Genomic DNA, 19,385 nt, shown 5'->3' with positions numbered 1-19,385 from the left:
AACAGGTTGCCAGCAGCTATGGTTTCAGTCAAAGTTAAGGTTTCACCTTGAACTCATTATTCTCCATGAGTGTGATTTATGTTCCATGTAAAATAAAAGCTTGTTTTTTCTGTCCCTCACCAGGGCTCTAATCAGGGTTGTCTCATTCTCATATTAGCATGGGAGTGCTAAACTCTTTATCAGGACTAGGATAAGAGGGGTCATTAGAATGTTAATGTCAGAGAGGAGTGTGGAGTCTGGCGTATTGCTTCTCTGTGAAAACGTAACTGGGCTCTAAAGTTAAGAAGATTTCGTGGTTATGTACAATAGACATGTTTGTGCTCTGGTTCATGCCCTGTGTTTCATAGTCATGCTAAGTTGTGTGTGAATCTTTTTTCTATGTGTTTACTGATACGGCTGACCGTAGGCTTCCTGTATTTCATATAATACTCGTTTTAATATTGTCCAACAGAGGGTTCTCTTTTATTGAATTGATCTTGCTTTGGAAATGTTGGCTGGCAGCCTGACTGTGTTCGCGTTTATTCTTATAATGGACTTATAATACTGCCATGCTCAAGAATGACTGTGTTTCATAATCACAAAAAGCATATGGGCGGTGTGAACTGACTTACATGATAGATGTAAAATTGTCTAGACAGAATAGTACAGTATATATCATTAACATTTCAATACTGTTACTTAGTACTTTACTTGCAAACAATACTACTTTACTTTAAAAAAAAACTTTACTTTCAAATACAGGTCAGGAACAACCAAAGACACAGTTAAGTAGTTAGTTAATATTTTATTATAAATATTAGAATATGTTTTGTATTTACAATGATCGTTGTATGAAATATAGACTTTGAAAGTAAAATAAATGAGTTATATTAACATATAATGACTCTGTAAATCGAAGTAAAAGTTAATTGACAGGACAGTAGATTCTCTTGATGAGGACATCTGTTAAATCCAGAAGTCTTGAGCAATGTTTTGATAATGGTCATCTTTGTGGAAGACCTATAGAAAAAAATGTGTAATTAGTTGACTGGTACAAATAGGATGTCTAATTCCACTGAATATGGGACATCATCAAACTGGAACACTGCAGTGAATAATCACTTGTAGCACAGAGACAAAATCCACTGTATCACTCACCATATAAATTCACGATTATGTAAACACCTAGTTGTAACTTACAAGTACATTGAATCTGTGCTTTATTGAAATGTGTAGTGGATGGATAATCAGTGTACATACCTGACTTGACTGTGCAGTCTCTGCATACACCGGCGATTCCAACAGAGAATCCATACTTGAGTTGATAACGTCGCCGTAAGCACACATCTCACTGCTGGTCGGGTGTCTCTCCATCCCAGTCGTATTGTGGAGTGGGTACGTGGACGTGGCTGTGTGGTGGAGGGTCTGGTGCTGCCCTGCACATCTCCCTATCTCTGCCTCCTCTCCCCAACAGTTCCCTGAGGAGGAGGGGTTGAACTGGCACACCTCTTGTTGAGGTGATATGTGGTGTCCTGATGCGTTGAGGTTTAGCTCCTTCCTCTGGCACAGAGCCTCCTCGCTGAGTCCCAGCTGGGCAGACAGGTGGGAGATGTAGCTGATGGTGAGGCGCAGCGTCTCGATCTTGGTCAGAGTCTGTTCAGGCGGGGCCACAGAGGGGGGCAGGTAGGTCCTGAGGTGGTGGAGGGCTTTGGTCAGGTCTCGCATCCTCAGCTTCTCTTTCTCGCTGGCACTCTGTCTCTGCTTGCTGGGGTTCTTGGAGCAGTTCTTTCTAATCCTCCCTCCAGAGAGTCTTCCTTCGTCACTGGAGGATGGGGAAGCGGATGCCTTGGCTCCCCCAGAGTATGTTGACCTGTGAGGTCCTGTGGCGGTCCCCCGAGGTAGCCAGGAGAGAGAGAAGTCCATGCAGGAGGTCGGGGAGATGATACAAGTCTCTGGAGAAGAGAGGTTATAGAACTCAGAGTCTGAACTGGGATAACTCCAGTGGTACTGCACACCAACACTATAGTTGCTGAGTAGAGGAGCAGAGATATCCATGCTGTGTCCTGTATGTTGAGCAGTAGGACTGAACTGAAGAGCTTGGCCTGTGGGCTGGTCATTCGGAGAGCCTTGGTTTTATGCAGAAGTCTGAGGTGTGAAGTGACACCTCTACAGACCCTCTCAGACCATCATCATGGCCTCCCAGAGCTCCTGGACAGAGAGAGTAGCCACCAAGCAGTCCTCTGCTGGGAAAAAATACAACTACTGCTGCTCAGAGAGTGACGTGTCAAATTTGACCCCTCACCAAAACAATAAAGAATTTCTCTCTTATAATGTTTTTACCTTTGTGGCCTCCATAGTCATCTGTCTTTGTCCCTCATGAGTTACATCAGCTAATGATTTGAATAAGGCCACTGTTAATATTCTTTCATTCAGACCGTAGTGGTTCAAAGGCTGAATATTCTGATTGACTACTTTAATTTTTCATGACGTGGGAGATATTGCCTTCAAACACATTTTATACCTCCAAATACATTTTGAAAATGATATCCATTTGTGTGTGTAAAGACAAATTATTAAATAGACTACAATTAAATAAAATATTATTTAAAATGTGTTGTTTAATATAGGTACAGTGCCTTCAGAAAGTATTCACACCCCTTGACTTTTCCAAAATGTTGTTGTGTTACAAAACTTTTACTAATTAAGTACAAATTTAAAGCTGAAATGTCTTGAGTCAATAAGTATTCAACCCCTTTGTTGTGGCAAGCCTAAATAAGTTCAGGAGTAGAATGTGCTTAACAACACACAATAACTTGCATGGACTCACTCTATGTGCAATAATAGTGATTAACATTATTTTGTAATGACTACTACTCTGTACCCCACACATACATTTACAGTATGTGCAGATTCAACTACAAAGACCAGGGAGGTTTTCCAATGCCTCAAAAAGAAGGGTAGCTATTGGTAGATGGATAAAAAAAGACATTAAATATCTCTTTGAGCATGGTGAAGTTATTAATTACACTTTAGATGGTGTATCAATACACCCAGTCACTACAAAGACACAGGTGTCCTTCCTAACTCAGTTGCCGGAGAGGAAGGAAACCGCTCAGGGATTTCACTATGAGGCCAATAGTGACTTTAAAACTGTTACAGAGTTTAATGGCTGTGATAGGACAAAAATGAGGATGTATCAACAACATTGTCGTTACACCACAACACTAACCTAATTGACAGAGTGAAAAGAAGGAAGCCTGTACAGAATTTAAATATTCCAAAACATGCATCCTGTTTGCAACAAGGCACTAAAATAAAACTGCAGAAAATGTGGCAAAGCAATTCACTTTTTGTCCTGTATACAAAGTGTTATGTTTGGGCCAAATCCAATACAACACATTATTGAGTACCACTCTCCATATTTTCAAGCATAGTGATGGCTGCATCATGTTATGAGTAGGCTTGTAATCATTAAGGACTGGGGAGTTTTTCAGGATAAAAAAATTAATGGAATGGAGCTAAGCACAGGAAAAATCCTAGAGGAAAACCTTGTCCAGTCTGCTTTCCACCAGACACTGGGATATGAATTCACCTTTAAGCAGGACAATAACCTAATTACATTTTTGTTGACAGACTCAATGTAATACATCAAGAGAATGGGTTCAGAAGATAGGGATCAATGAAAGAAAGCCATCTATGCATATTTGTCTCCATTTCAGCACCAACTGGTAGATTTAAAAATAATATGATGTTGTAGATTATTTAGACACATTTTAGGGTTAGGAAAGTATGCGTAAATATACAGTTGAAGTCGGAAGTTTACATCCACTGAGTTTGGAGTCATTAACTCGTTTTTCAACCACTGCACAAATTTCCTGTTTAACAAACTATAGTTTTGGCAAGTCGGTTAGGACATCTACTTTGTGCATGACACAAGTCATTTTTCCAACAATTGTTTACAGACAGATTATGTAACTTATAATTCACTGTATCACAATTCCAGTGGGTCAGAAGTTTACATACACTAAGTTGACTGTGCCTTTAAACAGCTTGGAAAATTCCAGAAAATTATGTCATGGCTTTAGAAGCTTCTGATAGGCTAATTGACATCATTTGAGTCAATTGGAGGTGTACCTGTGCATGTATTCTAGGCCTACCTTCAAACTCAAACTTTACTTGACATCAAGGAGAAAAAAAAGAAAAGAAATAAGCCAAGACCTAAAAAAAACAATGGTTGACCTCCACAAGTCTGGTTCATCATTGGGAGCAATTTCCAAACGCCTGAAGGTACCACATTCATCTGTACAAACAATAGTATGCAAGTATAAACACCATGGGACCATGCAGCTGTCATACTGCTCAGGAAGGAAACGCGTTCTGTCTCCTAGAGATGAACGTACTTTGGTGCGAAAAGTGCAAATCAATCCCAGAACAACAGCAAAGGACCTTGTGAAGATGCTGGAGGAAACAGGTACAAAAATATCTATATCCACAGTAAAACGAGTCCTATATCGACATAACCTGAAATGTCGCTCAGCAAGGAAGAAGCCACTGCTCCAAAACCGTCATAAAAAAGCCAGACTACGGTTTGCAACTGGACATGGGGACAAAGATTGTACTTTTTGGAGAAATGTTCTCTGGTCTGATGAAACAAAAATTGAACTGTTTGGCCATAATGACCATCATTATGTTTGGAGGAAAAAGGGGGAAGCTTGCAAGCCGAAGAACACCATCCCAACAGTGAAGCACGGGGGTGGTAGCATCATGTTTGTGGGGGTGGTTTGCTGCAGGAGGGACTGGTGCACTTCACAAAATAGATGGCATCATGGGGTAGGAAAATTATGTGGATATATTGAAGCAACATCTCAAGACATCAGGAAGTTAAAGCTTGGGTCGCAAATGGGTCTTCCAAATGGATAATGAACAGAGCCCAAGCATGACCCCAAGCATACTTCCAAAGTTGTGGCAAAATGGCTTAAGGACAATAAAGTAAATGTATTGGAGTGGCCATCACAAAGCCCTCACCTCAGTCCTATAGAAAATTTGTGGGCAGAACTGAAAAAGCGTGTGTGAGCAAGGAGACCTGCAAACCTGACTCAGTTACACCAGCTGTCAGGTTAAGTTAAACATTTTAAAGGCAATGGTACAAAATACTAATTGAGTGTATGTACAATTCTGACCCACTGGGAATGTGATGAAAGAAATAAAAGCTGTAATAAATACTTCTCTCTACTATTATTCTGAAATGTCACATTCTTAATATAAAGTGGTTATCCTTACTGACCTAAGACAGGGAATCTTTACTAGGATTAAATGTCAGGAATTATGAAAAAGTGAGTTTAAATTTATTTGGCTAAGGTGTATGTAAACCTCTGACTTCAACTGTATATATATTTTTTAAAGGTTTGGAGAGCCTTTACCCATGAAATACTGTATATTGATGAATAAAAAAATACAGTGGTTTTATTAATTCTGAAAGTTGTCATATTGAAGTCCATGAAATGTTGAAAGGTGGGGAAAAAAGTGTACAATAGGGGTTAAACAATAATCCTATAATTCTACCCTAATTCTCACTAATCATGGAACTGTATGACAACGATCCAGTCGTCGTGAACTGTGCGCCAGGCTCCAGGTTTAACCTGCTACGTGTGGTCTGAGTTCCATAATTATTCAAATAGGCTACATGTCCCAAAGTATTGCTCAATGTTGACTAATATGATCCACTAATGCTAACGACCCTCGGGGACAATTTACAAGGACGTGACAGAGGAAAGTAAGTTAAACGGAATGGAATAATGCAAAAATACATGAATGTGGCTATTACTCACGGTGGCTCCCGATAGTGGCTAATATTTAAAATATTTAATGATACAAAACATATTTAATGATACAAATCGTAAATAAACTGGAGAAAAGCCCGGGCATATAATCAAAACGTTCTTAATCGCATACATCAACTCGACAGGTTCAGTCTTTATGCCTATAGCTTGGTCTGCAAATTTCATCCACACAAATTATGAGGGCACACAATTAGAAATCTAAATACCATAACAAGTATATTTATAGACTATTTCACTGTGGAAAAGGGACCGCAATACATGTCATGTTGATATGATTTTCAGTTTGCTTCCATATGGCTGGTTTCACAGAGATCATAAGGAAAATGTGTATTGTGTGTATAAAATGTGTATTTACAATCACCTTCTCCAAATGGATTACTCATTCTCTATAAATCTTATGAAGTCATAAATTACAGTTCCATTCACGCGTGCTTAACTCTGGTCGGAATCTGGGCCTTTGTCATTATAGGGTTTTGTATGTAGATGGGTGAAAAAATCTAGATTTAATCCATTTTGAATTCAAGCGGTATGAATAATTTCTGAAGGCACTACACATATCGCCTACAGCATGGCAGTTTAAGACCACAACATGAAGAGCCACCAGATCGTAGTGTGTACACTGGTGGTCAGTTTAGAGCAGGGGTAACTCTCTCACAGCCAAGGTGTCACTTGGCACCTGTAATGAGCTCAGCTAAAGACACAGCCACTGTTCTCTGGACTGTGTGAACCAGTAATGGAAAGTCACACCCCACATGTAACTGGGACTAAAGAGATGATCAAACATAATTAAGGCCTTTCATAGTTTGCTGTGATTGAGAAACATGCTACAGTATGCTGACACTATGAGATAGTATAACAGACTTATTGAATAGTATGCAACAGTCGTTATATTTTATTAATGTTATATTTATTTAATATGTGGATATTTTCACTTTGAAGGACCAGTTCTGAATCCCCTAATAACGAAAATATATATATATAAAACATTTACAATATGAGGAATTTCAAAATAGACAGTGATTTTATATGATCAGTTAAAGAACCAATGAGTTGCCCACCTCATGCACTGGGACTGGGGAGGTTTGTGGGGGTTTTCCTCACACAATCATGTTTATACTGATGCCTGGTCGTGTTAACTCATACACAATCCATCTTGACCCTTGGTGAACATGTCAATATCACTCAATTCCCTCTCTTATATCAAGTAAATGTAAAGTTTCAGTGTGTGGATGGAATATCTAGATAAATAATGTTTAATGCACGCTGTAAGCAACCATTTTCAGTTATATGTGACCATATATCTCAATATAACTAACTACAATTTATGATGCACTTTTGAGAGATGAGATACCAAAGACTTGAAAATGCTTGTCACATTTCAAGTATCACAGTTTTACACAATTGCTAAGTGCCCCAAGTAGTGGCTCTCTATAACAGTATGTCGTTATTGTGTACATTGTATAATGAAAACCCTGTTTGGTGTCTATCCCCTGCTGCCCTAGCCCTGTGTGACCCTAGACTCACACTGGTGGGGGTTAGAGGGGCCTTTGGGGGAGAGCATTGCCGTGGGAAGTAGGGGTGCAGAGGGTGCTGCAGCACACCCTGAAAAATATTTGAGCTGTTCTTGCCATAATATGGACTTGGTATTTTATGAAATAGGGCTATGTTCTGTATACCCCCCTACCTGCTCTACAACAAAGCTTTCTTAGTGTCCAACAAGTTTTCTCTACCCTTAACCTTGTTCTGAACACCTCCAAAACAAAGGTCATGTGGTTTGGTAAGAAGAATGCCCCTCTCCCCACAGGTTTGATAACTACCTCTGAGGGTTTAGAGCTTGAGGTAGTCACTTCATACAAGTACTTGGGAGTATGGCTAGATGGTACACTGTCCTTCTCTCAGAACATATCAAATCTGCAGGCTAAAGTTAAATCTAGACTTGGTTTCCTCTATCGTAATCGCTCCTCTTTCACCCCAGCTGCTAAACTAACCCTGATTCAGATGACCATCCTACCCATGCTAGATTACGGAGACATAATTTATAGATCTGCAGGTAAGGGTGCTCTCGAGCGGCTAGATGTCCTTTACCATTCGGGCATCAGATTTTCCACCAATGCTCCTTACAGGACACATCACTGTACTCTATACCCCTCTGTAAACTAGTCATCTCTGTTTACCCGTCGCAAGATCCACTGGTTGATGCTTATTTACAAAACCCTCTTTGGCCTCACTCCCCCCTATCTGAGATACCTACTGCTCAAAACTGTTCGCTGCTCTGGCACCCCAATGGTGGAACAAGCTCCCTCACGACGCCAGGACAGCGGAGTCAATCACCACCTTCCGGAGACACCTGAAACCCCACCTCTTTAAGGAATACCTAGGATAGGATAAAGTAATCCTTCTAACCCCCCCCCCCCCCTTAAAAGATTTAGATGCACTATTGTAAAGTGGTTGTTCCACTGGATATCATAAGGTGAATGCACCAATTTGTAAGTCGCTCTGGATAAGAGCGTCTGCTAAATGACTTAAATGTAATGTAAATGTACTGCAGCCCTCATCCTCCACATACAACACCCGTTCTGCCAGTCATATTCTGTTAAAGGTCCCCAAAGCACACACATCCCTGGGTCGCTCCTCTTTTCAGTTCACTGCAGCTTGTGACTGGAACGAGCTTTAACAAACACTTAAACGGGACAGTTTTGTCTCAATCTCTTCATTCAAAGACTCAGTCATGGACACTCTTACTGACAGTTGTGGCTGCTTTGCGTGATGTATTGTTGTCTCTACCTTCTTGCCCTTTGTGCTGTTGTCTGTGCCCAATAATGCTTGTACCATGTTTTGTGCTGCTACCATGTTGTGTTGCTACCATGTTGTTGTCATGTTGTGTTGCTACCATGCTGTGCTGTCATGTGTTGCTGCCTTGCTTTGTTGTTGTCTTAGGTCTCTCTTGTGATGTGTGTTTTGTTCTATATTTATATTTTTTTATTTTTAATCCCAGCATCCGTCCCCGCAGGAGGCCTTTTGCCTTTTGGCAGGCCGTCATTGTAAATAAGAATTTGTCCTTAACTAACTTGCCTAGTTAAATAAAGGTTAAATAAAATAAAATACCTTGTCACAACACAACTGATTGTCTCAAACTTTTAACAAGGCACACCTGTTAATTGAAATTCATTCCAGGTGACTACCTCATGAAGCTGGTTGAGAGAATAGCAAGTGTGCAAAGCTGTCATCAAGGCGAAGGGTGGCTACTTTAAAGAATCAAAAATATGACATATTTTTTTATTGTTTAACACTTCTTTGGTTACTACATGATTCCATATGTGTTATTTCATAGATTTGATGTCTTCACTTATTATTCTACAATTTCGAAAATAGAAAAAATAAAGAAAAACCCTTAAATGAGCAGGTGTGTCCAAACTTTTGACAGGTACTGCATATATACATATATATAGAATAAAAAATAAAAAAATAGTCACAAAAGTAGTGAAAGTAGTGAAAGCACTGGGCCTTTAATAGTTCTGTATTAGCAGACTGATATAGCCATCTGCAGCGTGGGCCCAAACTATTTCCCACAGCTATGTGGGAGAGGCCAGTGCCTGTGGGGTAGAGGCAGTGGCCATTAGCACCTCATAGTGAAAGCTAGAGCCCGAGCTAGCACCTGTCCTGTCCCCTCCCCATGCCCCCAAAACCTTCAGCCAGCTTACATGGCATGAGCCTTCCCAGGGGTGCACAATCAGCACTCACTACATCCAGAGTTGTCTAAAGCCGTGAGTCTAGTTTTCACCATTAAAGCCCTGTTTGGGGTTTTAGAGAACAGTTGTGATGGATGTTCTCTAGATTCATATTTGTAGCACTTGACCTCTATTATGTCAGTCAATCAAATGTATTTTATGAAACCGTTTTTACATCAGCAGTTGTCACAAAGTGCTATACAGATACCCAGCCTAAAACCCCAAAGAGCAAGCAATGCAAATACAGAAGCAAGTGGCTAGGAAAAACTCCCTAGAAAGGCAGGAACCTAGGAATAAACCTAGAGAGGAACCAAGATAGTACGTCCAGTGCAGCAGGTCAGAGTTCCATAGCCACAGGCAGAACAGCAGAACTGGATCACAAGATTTAAAAAACAAATCTAAACCTTTATTTAACTAGGCAAGTCAGTTAAGAACAAATTCTAATTTACAATGACAGCCTATGAACAGTGGGTAAACTGCCTTGTTTAGGGGCAGAACAACAGATTTTTACCTTGTCAGCTCTGGGATTCAATCCACCAACCTTTCAATTACTGGCCCAACGCTCTAACCACTAGGCTACCTGCTGCTATATAGATGTCCTATATAATTGTGAACAATTCTTCATACAATATGCAAACAAAGAAATATGATTTATTCATTCTTAGCATTCTGTCCCACTCTACCTATAAATATCTACAGCTCCCATTTTTACTATGCTTTTGGACCCCCCCCCCCCCCCCCCCAATGCTCTGTGTTGAGAAGTACCCCCCCCCCCCCTCCCCCCACACACACACACACACACACGCAAAATAGGTGAAATGATCGGACCCCTGAATGGGTTCTATGTCTGACTCAAAACAACTCAACCAAGCGTAAGAGAGCATGTTTCTTATTCAGAATGAATGACTGGTGTGCAGTTCCTCATGTTCCTATTTTACATATATCGTATCACTGTAGAAACCTGAATCAACCAGGTCTGTCTACCACTCTGTGGCCTATTACAGACTTAATGCCAAGAAGAACAAACCAACCATCGCTCACAGCACACTGATAGATTTATTTGATTTGTTTAATCTTTTCACAGTCACAAAACCCCAAAACAAAAAATGTATGCAAAATATTTTTTTCCACGACAGACAATATTTTCAGATAAAAATATAAAAACAAAGAACAAAGTATGGCTTTTGGTTTTACAAAGATGCAGACACAAACATGAATGCACCCAAGAAGTGTATTCATAAGCCAATCCCTTGATAACAGTGATGCTGCAGCTCAAAAAGATGCTTGAGAAAGAAACAAGGTTTTACTGAAAAACACCACTTACGGCTCGACAGAATCCTTGCATTCAGTTAAGGCTGATCACTTCCTGCAGCTCAATTGATAACAGGTATTACACAATGTATTGGCAATAATTGTGTATACCTCCATATAATGGTACAGATGTTCTATAGACTAAAGGAAACCAAACCTACACTTTGAAAAAGGATAATTCAACATCACCTTTATTCTTGTTTTGTAGCTTTCTCTATTTTGAAATATGTTATTGTGTGAATATAGTATAGATACAATAAGGATAGTCAAATGCAAAATAGTGTTTCAACAGCAAAGCCTCAGTTTGTGTAACTGTTCGATTGTTAGTATGACAGAAATAATTGGCAAAAAGTCTTGTTTTGTATTGGAAAGAAATGCAATTGGCTCCACAATACTTGACAAGAAACAGCTAAGAAATGCTTAAACTAACTAAAGTGATTGTTAATTACAGGCTACAATCCAGTCAGTTATTTACAGTGACACACACAGACAGTAATCATCATTCAGACTACTTGCTTTTTGAACAACACATGAAAAAGACACAGAAACATTACTAACACACACATGCAACTCAGTCAACAGTTAGCAGTAACAGCACTGTGTGCTTCAGTGAATCTCCTATCACCAATAACAGCATTTCCCCCACATATTTTAAAACTATTTTTTTCTTCGTATTCCTATGTGGTACCACTTCAACAGAAAAACTAAAGATGTCGTTACAGAGACAACACAAATAAACCACAGCCCAAGTGAGAAACTGAGAACATTTACATCAAGCACACAAACACACTGTAGGACCAAACAGTTTGCTGAATGAAGTTGCAAGTTAGATTCAATTGGAAAATTGGAATGCAAAAATCTAAGAAGAAATTGATTTATTGTGGTTTGATTGCAGATGCATATTGAGCAGGATTACATTTTCAGAGCATGTCAGAAAATAAGATTAGAATGGAACGGCCAAATACGTTATCTCCTCAGTTTGATGGAGAATACTGCAGTAAATTGCAGTTGTATGCTGTTCCCTAAGTGGCGACCTACTGAATGTACCCCTGGTTGATGGACTATAACCTCAAACACTCAACTAAAGGTAATGATTCAAAAATGCATTATAGTCCCGTGTGGCTCAGTTGGTAGAGCATGGTGTTTGCAACACCAGGGTTGTGGGTTTGATTCCCACGGGGGACCAGTACGGGGGGAAAAAAATAATAATTATGAAATGTATGCATTCACTACTGTAAGTCGCTCTGGATAAGAGCGTCTGCTAAAATGTATAGATGTGGTGAAGGATATTTGCTGTCTTCCCACTACATACTGTGGGTTGATTGAAACACAAGACGAGAATACATGGAGGGAATGCTACACTACAGTCAATATAGTTTACATTTTGGAGAGAAGGTAGAGTGTTTGAGTTGAGAACTATTCATTAAGGCAGGGCCAAGATTAAAACATATTTTTAGCAAAACAAAACAGTACCTGAATTCAAAATGGTACTGAAGAAAGATTCCCTTGACCAGATATCTGTTTCTGGTTACCAGTCCCCATCAAGAGATTTACATATTTTCCAATTCTTATCTTGTGTCTGAGGTCGACAATATCGTACATTAACGTGGCAAACTATGATTTGTAGACCAATAGATAAGGAATTAGAGAAAAATTCCCATTTAGTCCCAATAATAATTTAGATTTTTGGAGTTGATTTTAAAGCATTTCACTCCAAACACATCATAACTAGTGAGACAGAACAGACAATGAAGAACACCGTTAGTTAGCATGTAATTAAAGGATCTCTATGTTGGTGGGATAAACTCTTGTCAGCTCCAGGTGATTACAACCAATTTTGCATAATGCCTGTGTGTCTCTCAGATGAACTTCGCCTGTAAAGGTAGCTCCTTGCTCCTGTGACCTTTGACCTTTAGCCAGTATGACCTCCTTACTGGAGGATCTTCTCCCGGGTCTCGGGCAGCTTGAGGGCCACCAGACCTCCACACACCAGAGCAGTGCAGGAGAGGAGGATGGGGACGACTTTGGTGACCCCCACAAAGGAGGCAAAGATGGAGGTGCCCAGGATGGCCGCCAGCTTACAGAGAGCATTCAACACCCCAAACGCTGTGGCTCTGTGGGAGGAGGTTAGGGACATAGGTTAAATACACCACAGGGGACACAGTGGTGCAGCTGTCTAAGGCACTGCATCTCAGTGCAAGAGGCCTCACTACAGTCCCTGGTTCGATTCCAGGCTGTATCACATCTGACTGTGATTGGGAGTCCCATAGGGCGGCGCACAATTGGCGCAGCGTCATCCGGCTGTTGCCAGGGTAGGCCATCATTGTTAATAAGAATTTGTTCTTAACTGTCTTGCCTAGTTAAATAAAGATTGAATTTAAATGTAGAATTTTACATCCATTTTATTCAGTAACTGATGATAATGGGTTGACATACTTTTAACAGTATAAAGCAAATCATACAATATCGTATCAACAATCTATTTCCAATAGGCACAATATAATAAATTAGATGGGCCTAGCTAATACATTCATGTCTGATTTCCAGATTGCTGTACTGTACCTTTTGGAGGCTGGGTAAAGTTCCACTGTGATGACCTCAATGCCGTTCCACGCTGCCACGCTGACCCCACAGAACAGACACTGCCAGGCTATGATGGCCGCCTGACTGAAGCTCAGGAACAGGAAGAAGGTGCAGCCAGCTGAGATCAGCATGGAGAGGCCTGCAAAGGGAGGAGCAGATTGAGGGAGAGCAGAGGGAGATGGAGCCGTGAGGTGTGCGGTAAGATTCAATCACACTTTGATGTTCCTTGATCATATTTCAAGGCTCACACCCATATAAAACTCAATGCTCATACTTTTCTCATCTGCCAGTTGAAGAGCAGAATGTCAGAACAATAGCTGAGCTGCTGCTATACACTTAATCTACACTTGTCCTACCTGTCCATTGTAAGAACCAACACAGTTAAAATCATAGAAACCTATTACCGTTGTACTTTGTCCAATACAGACCAACTCACCTATGATTTTAACCCTGCCTATCTTCTCCATGAACAGAGCTGATATGATGTTGCCGGGTAGAACAGCCAGGGACCCCAGAAAGCTGACCAGGTAGATGAGCACATCGTTCTCCTCGTCGATGTCCAGGTGACAACCCTTCTTATTATGGAGGAATGTGGTGTTCTCCAGCCTACAGTCTATGAACCTTTCCTCATACAGATCTGGAGGAAACGTGACAATGCCAACGATATAACATAAATAGTGTACGTGGAGAAACATTAATGGCTTTGCAATTCTCAGTCCACTGGTCAATATGTACTGTCTGTTTTCAGTGAAATATAGCAACGGTAATGGATGATTTTGAAATGCATTACATACTGCATTGTCATTATACTTCATTCATATTATGCAGGACTTGATTTTTGCAAAAGTTCAATCTCTGTTTAACCTTTTTTCATTTTGGAAACTTTCCAAAGGGTTAAACTTATTAACAATGTGATGCATTGGTTGGCCTACTGTAACACCCCCAGCGGCTCCCACCTGTGTTATAGAAGACGGTGGATCTGATGGTGCAGTTCACAAACATTGTTTCAGTGGACTCGATGTCCTCAAAGTAACAATCTTCAAACAGTGAATCCTCAAACTTAACAGACTTCATCTGTATGTTGATAAACCTAAAGGGATGGAACACAAAAGCATGATTCCTGACTTTTTGATGACGTGGCACATTACATGCTAGAATGACAGACAGCGCTATCCTTCTTCAATATTGTCTGTATCATTTTGAAATAAATAATACGTGCCATACTCACATAGAATGATATGTTACATTGTGATATTATCGAGAGACATGACAATGATAAATGACTGTTGTAATACAGTATTACTAGGTGTTGCTGTGGTGTAGTACTTAGAAGGGCCAGAAGGTGGAGCATGGAGATTACATACTTGTCATTGATGTATTCTCCCTCTCTGTGGATCTGATTCTCCAGGGAGAAGTTGAAGTGGAAGCGTTCTACTCTCTCTCTGTGGAACACCTTGACTTTGGACTCATACTCCTCTTGCTGCAGGTATTTGATCATGTCAGGGAACCACACACCCAGTCCATAGTAACTGAAATACGATGGTATCAGCGTTATTGGACCACAGTAGAGAACATTAAAATACAGTATTTTGGCATCCCAAATGGTACTCTTTTCCCAATATAGTGCACTGCTTTTGACCAGGACCCATGGGAGGAATATGGTGCCATGTGGGACACAGCCTGTATCTACAGGTATTTACAATCAGCTGCACACAGTATACAATCTTTCCTGTTTAGCATCACATATATTGTAAATATACAGTGCCTTCGGAAAGCATTCAGACCCCTTGAATATTTTCACGTTTTGTTACGTTACAGCCTTATTCAAAATGGACCTTAAAAAAATAACATTGTCAGCAATCTACACACAATACCCCATAATGACAAAGTGAAAACAGGTTTTAGAAATTAACAAATTTATTAAAAATAAAAAACAGAAATTCCTTATTACATAAGTATTCAAACTCTTTGCTCAGAGCAAAAAGGTTGAAGGAATTGTCCATAGAGCTCCGAGAGAGGATTGTGTCAAGTCACAGATCTGGGGAAGGGTACCAAAACAGCATTGAATGTCCCCAAGAACACAGTGGCCTCCATCATTCTTAAATGGAAGAAGTTTGGAACCCCCAAGATTCTTCCTAGAGCTGGCCGCCCAGCCAAACGGAGGAGAAGGGCCTTGGTCAGGGAGGTAACCAAGAACCCAATGGTCACTCTGACAGAGCTCTAGAGTTCCTCTGTGGAGATGGGAGAACCTTCCAGGAGGACAAGCATCTCTGCAGCACTCCACCAATCAGGCCTTTATGATAGAGTGGCGAGATGGACCCCAGTCCTCAGTAAAAAGGCACATGACAGCCCGCTTGGAGTTTGCCAAAAGGCACCTAAAGACTCTCAGACCATGAGAAACAAGATTCTCTGGTCTGATAAAACCAAGATTTAACTCTTTGGTCTGAATGACAACCGTCACGTCTGGAGTAAACCTGGCACTATCCCTATGGTGAAGCATGGTGGTGGCAGCATCATGCTGCGGGGATGTTTTTCAATGGCAGGGACTGGGAGACTAGTCAGGATCGAGGCAAAGATGAACATAGCAAAGGACAGAGAGATCCTTGATGAAAACCTGCTCAGGAAAGGTTCACCTTTCCAACAGGACAACGACCCTAAGCACACAGCCAAGACAAGGTAGGAGTGGCTTCGGGACAAGTCTCTGAATGTCCTTGAGTGGCCCAGCCAGAGCCCGGACATGAACCCGATCGAACAGCTCTAGAGAGACCTGAAAATAGCTGTGCAGCAACGCTCCCCATTCAACCTGACAGAGCTTGAGAGGATCTGCAGAGAAGAATGGAAAAAACTCCCCAAATACAGGTGTACCAGAGGGGATGGCTGCCGTTTTACAGGCTCCTAACCAACTGTGCTATTTTGTTTAGTTTTTTCACATTGTTTGTAACTCATTTCGTACATAATGTTGCTGCTACCGTCTCTAATGACTGAAAGAGCTTCTGGACATCAAAACAGCGATTACTCACCTGGAACTGACAAAGATTTTTTCTTTAATGAGTGCGACGCGAAGGATATACTGCTCTGTCAAGACAAGGCCCAAACCCCAGTCATAAGTGTGAAGAAAGACAGAAAAAAGGGGGAGGAGGACAGGGTGCCTTGTAAGAATTAGACAAGGAGTAGGTTAACCACCACTACCCTCTGTATTATTGGCCAACATGCAATCATTTAAAACAAACTGGACGATGTACGATTAAGATTATCCTACCAACGGGACATTAAAAACTGTAATATCTTGTGTGTCCCAGAGACACGGCTAAATGACGACATGGATAATATAGAGCTGGCTGGCTTCTCCATGCATCGGCAGGACAGAGCAGATACATCTGGTAAGACGAGGGGCGTGTCTATTTGTCAATAACTGCTGGTGAGCAATGTCTAATATTAAAGAAGTCTCGAGGTATTGCTCGCCTGAGGTAGAATTCCTCATGATAAGCTGTAGACCACAATATCTACCAAGAGAGTTGTCATCTATATTATTCATAGCCGTCTATTTACCACCACAAACCGATGCTGGCACTAAGACCGCACTCAATGAGCTGTATAAGGACATAAGCGAACAAGAAAATGCTCACCCAGAAGCCGTGCTCCTAGTGGCCGGGGACTTAATGCAGGCAAACTTAAATCCATTTTACCTAATTTCTACCAGCACGTCACATGTGCACCCAGAGGGGGAAAAAAAAACTCTGGACCATCTTTACCCCACACACGGAGACACATACAAAGCTCTCCCTCACCCTCCATTTGGCAAATCTGACCATAATTCTATCGTCCTGATTCCTGCTTACAAGCAAAAACGAAAACAAGAAGTACCAGTGACTCGCTCAATACAGAAGAGGTCAGATGACGCAGATGCTTCGCTACAGGACTGTTTTTCTAACAAAGACTGGAGTATGTTCTGAGATATATCCAATGGCATTGAGGAGTATACCACCTCAGTCACCAGCTTCATCAATAAGTGCATCGAGTGACCGTATGTACATTTCCCAACCAGAAGCCATGGATTACAGGCAACATCCGCACCGAGCTAAAGGCTAGAGCTGCCGCTTTCAAGGAGCGGGACACTAATCTGGATGCTTATAAGAAATCCCGCTATGCAGTCAGATTAATCATCAAACAGGCAAAGCATCAATACAGGACTAAGATTGAATCCTACTACACCGACTGACGCTCGTCGGATGTGGCATGGCTTGAAAAATATTACGGACTACAAAGGGAAACCCAGCCACAAGCTGCCTAGTTACGCAAGCCTACCAGACGAGCTAAATGCCATTTATGCTCCCTTCGAGGCAAGCTACACTGAAGCATGCATGAGAGCACCAGCTGTTCCGGATAACTGTGTGATCACGCTCTCCGTAGCCGATGCGAGCAAGACCTTTAAACAGGTCAACATTCACAAAGCTGCAGGGCCAGACGAATTACCAGGATATGTACTCAAAGCATGCACAGACCAACTGACAAGTGTCTTCACTGATATTTTCAAACTCTCAGTGACCGAGTCTGTAATACCTACATATTTCAAACAGACCACCATAGTCCCTGTGCCCAACAAGCGAAGGTAACCTGCCTAAATGATTACCACCCCGTCGCGCTCACGTCTTTAGCCATGAAGTGCTTTGAAAGGCTTTGAAAGGCTCACATCAACAGCCCCATGCCGGAAACCCTAGACCAACTCCAATTCGCATACCACCTCAAAAGATCCACAGATGACGCAATCGCAATCGCACTCCACACTGCACTTTCCCACCTGGACAAAAGGAACACCTATGCGAGAATGCTGTTCATTGACTACAGCTCAGCGTTCAAAGCATAGTGCCCACAAAGCTCTTCACTGAGCTTAGGACCCTGGGACTAAACACCTCCCTCTGCAACTGGATCCTGGACTTCCAGACGGGCCGCCCCGAGGTTGTAAGGGTAGGCAACAACACATCTGAAGCTAAGCAGGGTTGGTCCTGGTCAGTCCCTGGATGGGCGACCAGATGCTGCTGGAAGTGGTGTTGGAGGGCCAGTAGGAGGCACTCTTTCCTCTGGTCTAAAAAATTATCCCAATGCCCCAGGACACTGCCCTGTTTAGGGTGCCGTCTTTCGGATGGGACGTTAAACGGGTGTCCTGACTCTCTGAGGTCATTAAAGATCCCATGGCACTTATCGTAAGAGTAGGGGTGTTAACCCTGGTGTCCTGGCGAAATTCCCAATCTGGCCCTCAAACCATCATGGTCACCTAATAATCCCCAGTTTACAATTGGCTCATTCATCCCCCTCCTCTCCCCTGTAACTATTCCCCAGGTCGTTGCTGTAAATGAGAACGTGTTCTTAGTCAACTTACCTGGTAAAATAACGGATAAATAAAATAAATAAATACAAATCTGCCACGCTGATCCTCAACACTGGGGCCCCTCAGGGGTGAGTGCTTAGTCCCGTCCTGTTCTCCCTGTTCAGCCATGACTGCATGGCCAAGCATGACTCCAACACCATCCTTAGGTTTGCTGACGACACAACAGTGGTAGGTCTGATCACTGACAATGATGAGACAGCCTATAGGGAGGATGTCAGAGACCTGGCAGTGTGGTGCCAGGACAACAACCTCTCCCTCAATGTGAGCAAGACAAAGGAGCTGATTGTGGACTATAGGAAAATGAGGGCCAAATAGGCCCCCATTAACATCGATGGGGCTGTAGTGGAGCAGGTCGAGAGTTTCAAGTTCCTTGGTGGCCACATCACCAACTAAAGATCATGGTCCAAACACAACAAGACAGTTGTGAAGAGGGCATGACAACAACTTTTGCCCCTCAGGAGACTGAAAAGATTTGGCATGGGTCCCCAGATCCTCAAAAAGTTATACAGCTGCACCATCGAGAGCATCCTGACCGGTTGCATCACCGTCTGGTATGGC

The 19,385-nt window shown here is 41.7% G+C and overlaps 1 protein-coding gene across 3 annotated transcripts in view; it reads right to left on the bottom strand.

Moving 5' to 3' along the window:
- Positions 1 to 10,584: 10,584 nt before the first annotated feature.
- Positions 10,585 to 19,385, bottom strand: part of LOC106573622 (synaptic vesicle glycoprotein 2B) — a 45,733-nt gene continuing 36,932 nt past the window's right edge. For all 3 annotated transcript variants that reach the window (XM_014148838.3, XM_014148837.3, XM_014148839.3), the window contains 5 exons: positions 14,806 to 14,970; positions 14,398 to 14,531; positions 13,878 to 14,078; positions 13,421 to 13,580; positions 10,585 to 12,972 (listed from right to left, as the gene is read on the bottom strand). In XM_014148838.3, coding sequence (XP_014004313.1) covers positions 12,789 to 12,972; positions 13,421 to 13,580; positions 13,878 to 14,078; positions 14,398 to 14,531; positions 14,806 to 14,970 — 844 coding nt within the window. In that variant the 3' untranslated portion in view covers positions 10,585 to 12,788. The remainder of the gene's footprint in view (positions 12,973 to 13,420; positions 13,581 to 13,877; positions 14,079 to 14,397; positions 14,532 to 14,805; positions 14,971 to 19,385) is intronic.

Source organism: Salmo salar, chromosome 16, assembly GCF_965601325.2.
Source record: "Salmo salar chromosome 16, fSalSal1, whole genome shotgun sequence".
NCBI classification, from domain to species: domain Eukaryota; kingdom Metazoa; phylum Chordata; class Actinopteri; order Salmoniformes; family Salmonidae; genus Salmo; species Salmo salar.
This window is presented reverse-complemented; position numbering and strand designations above follow the sequence as displayed.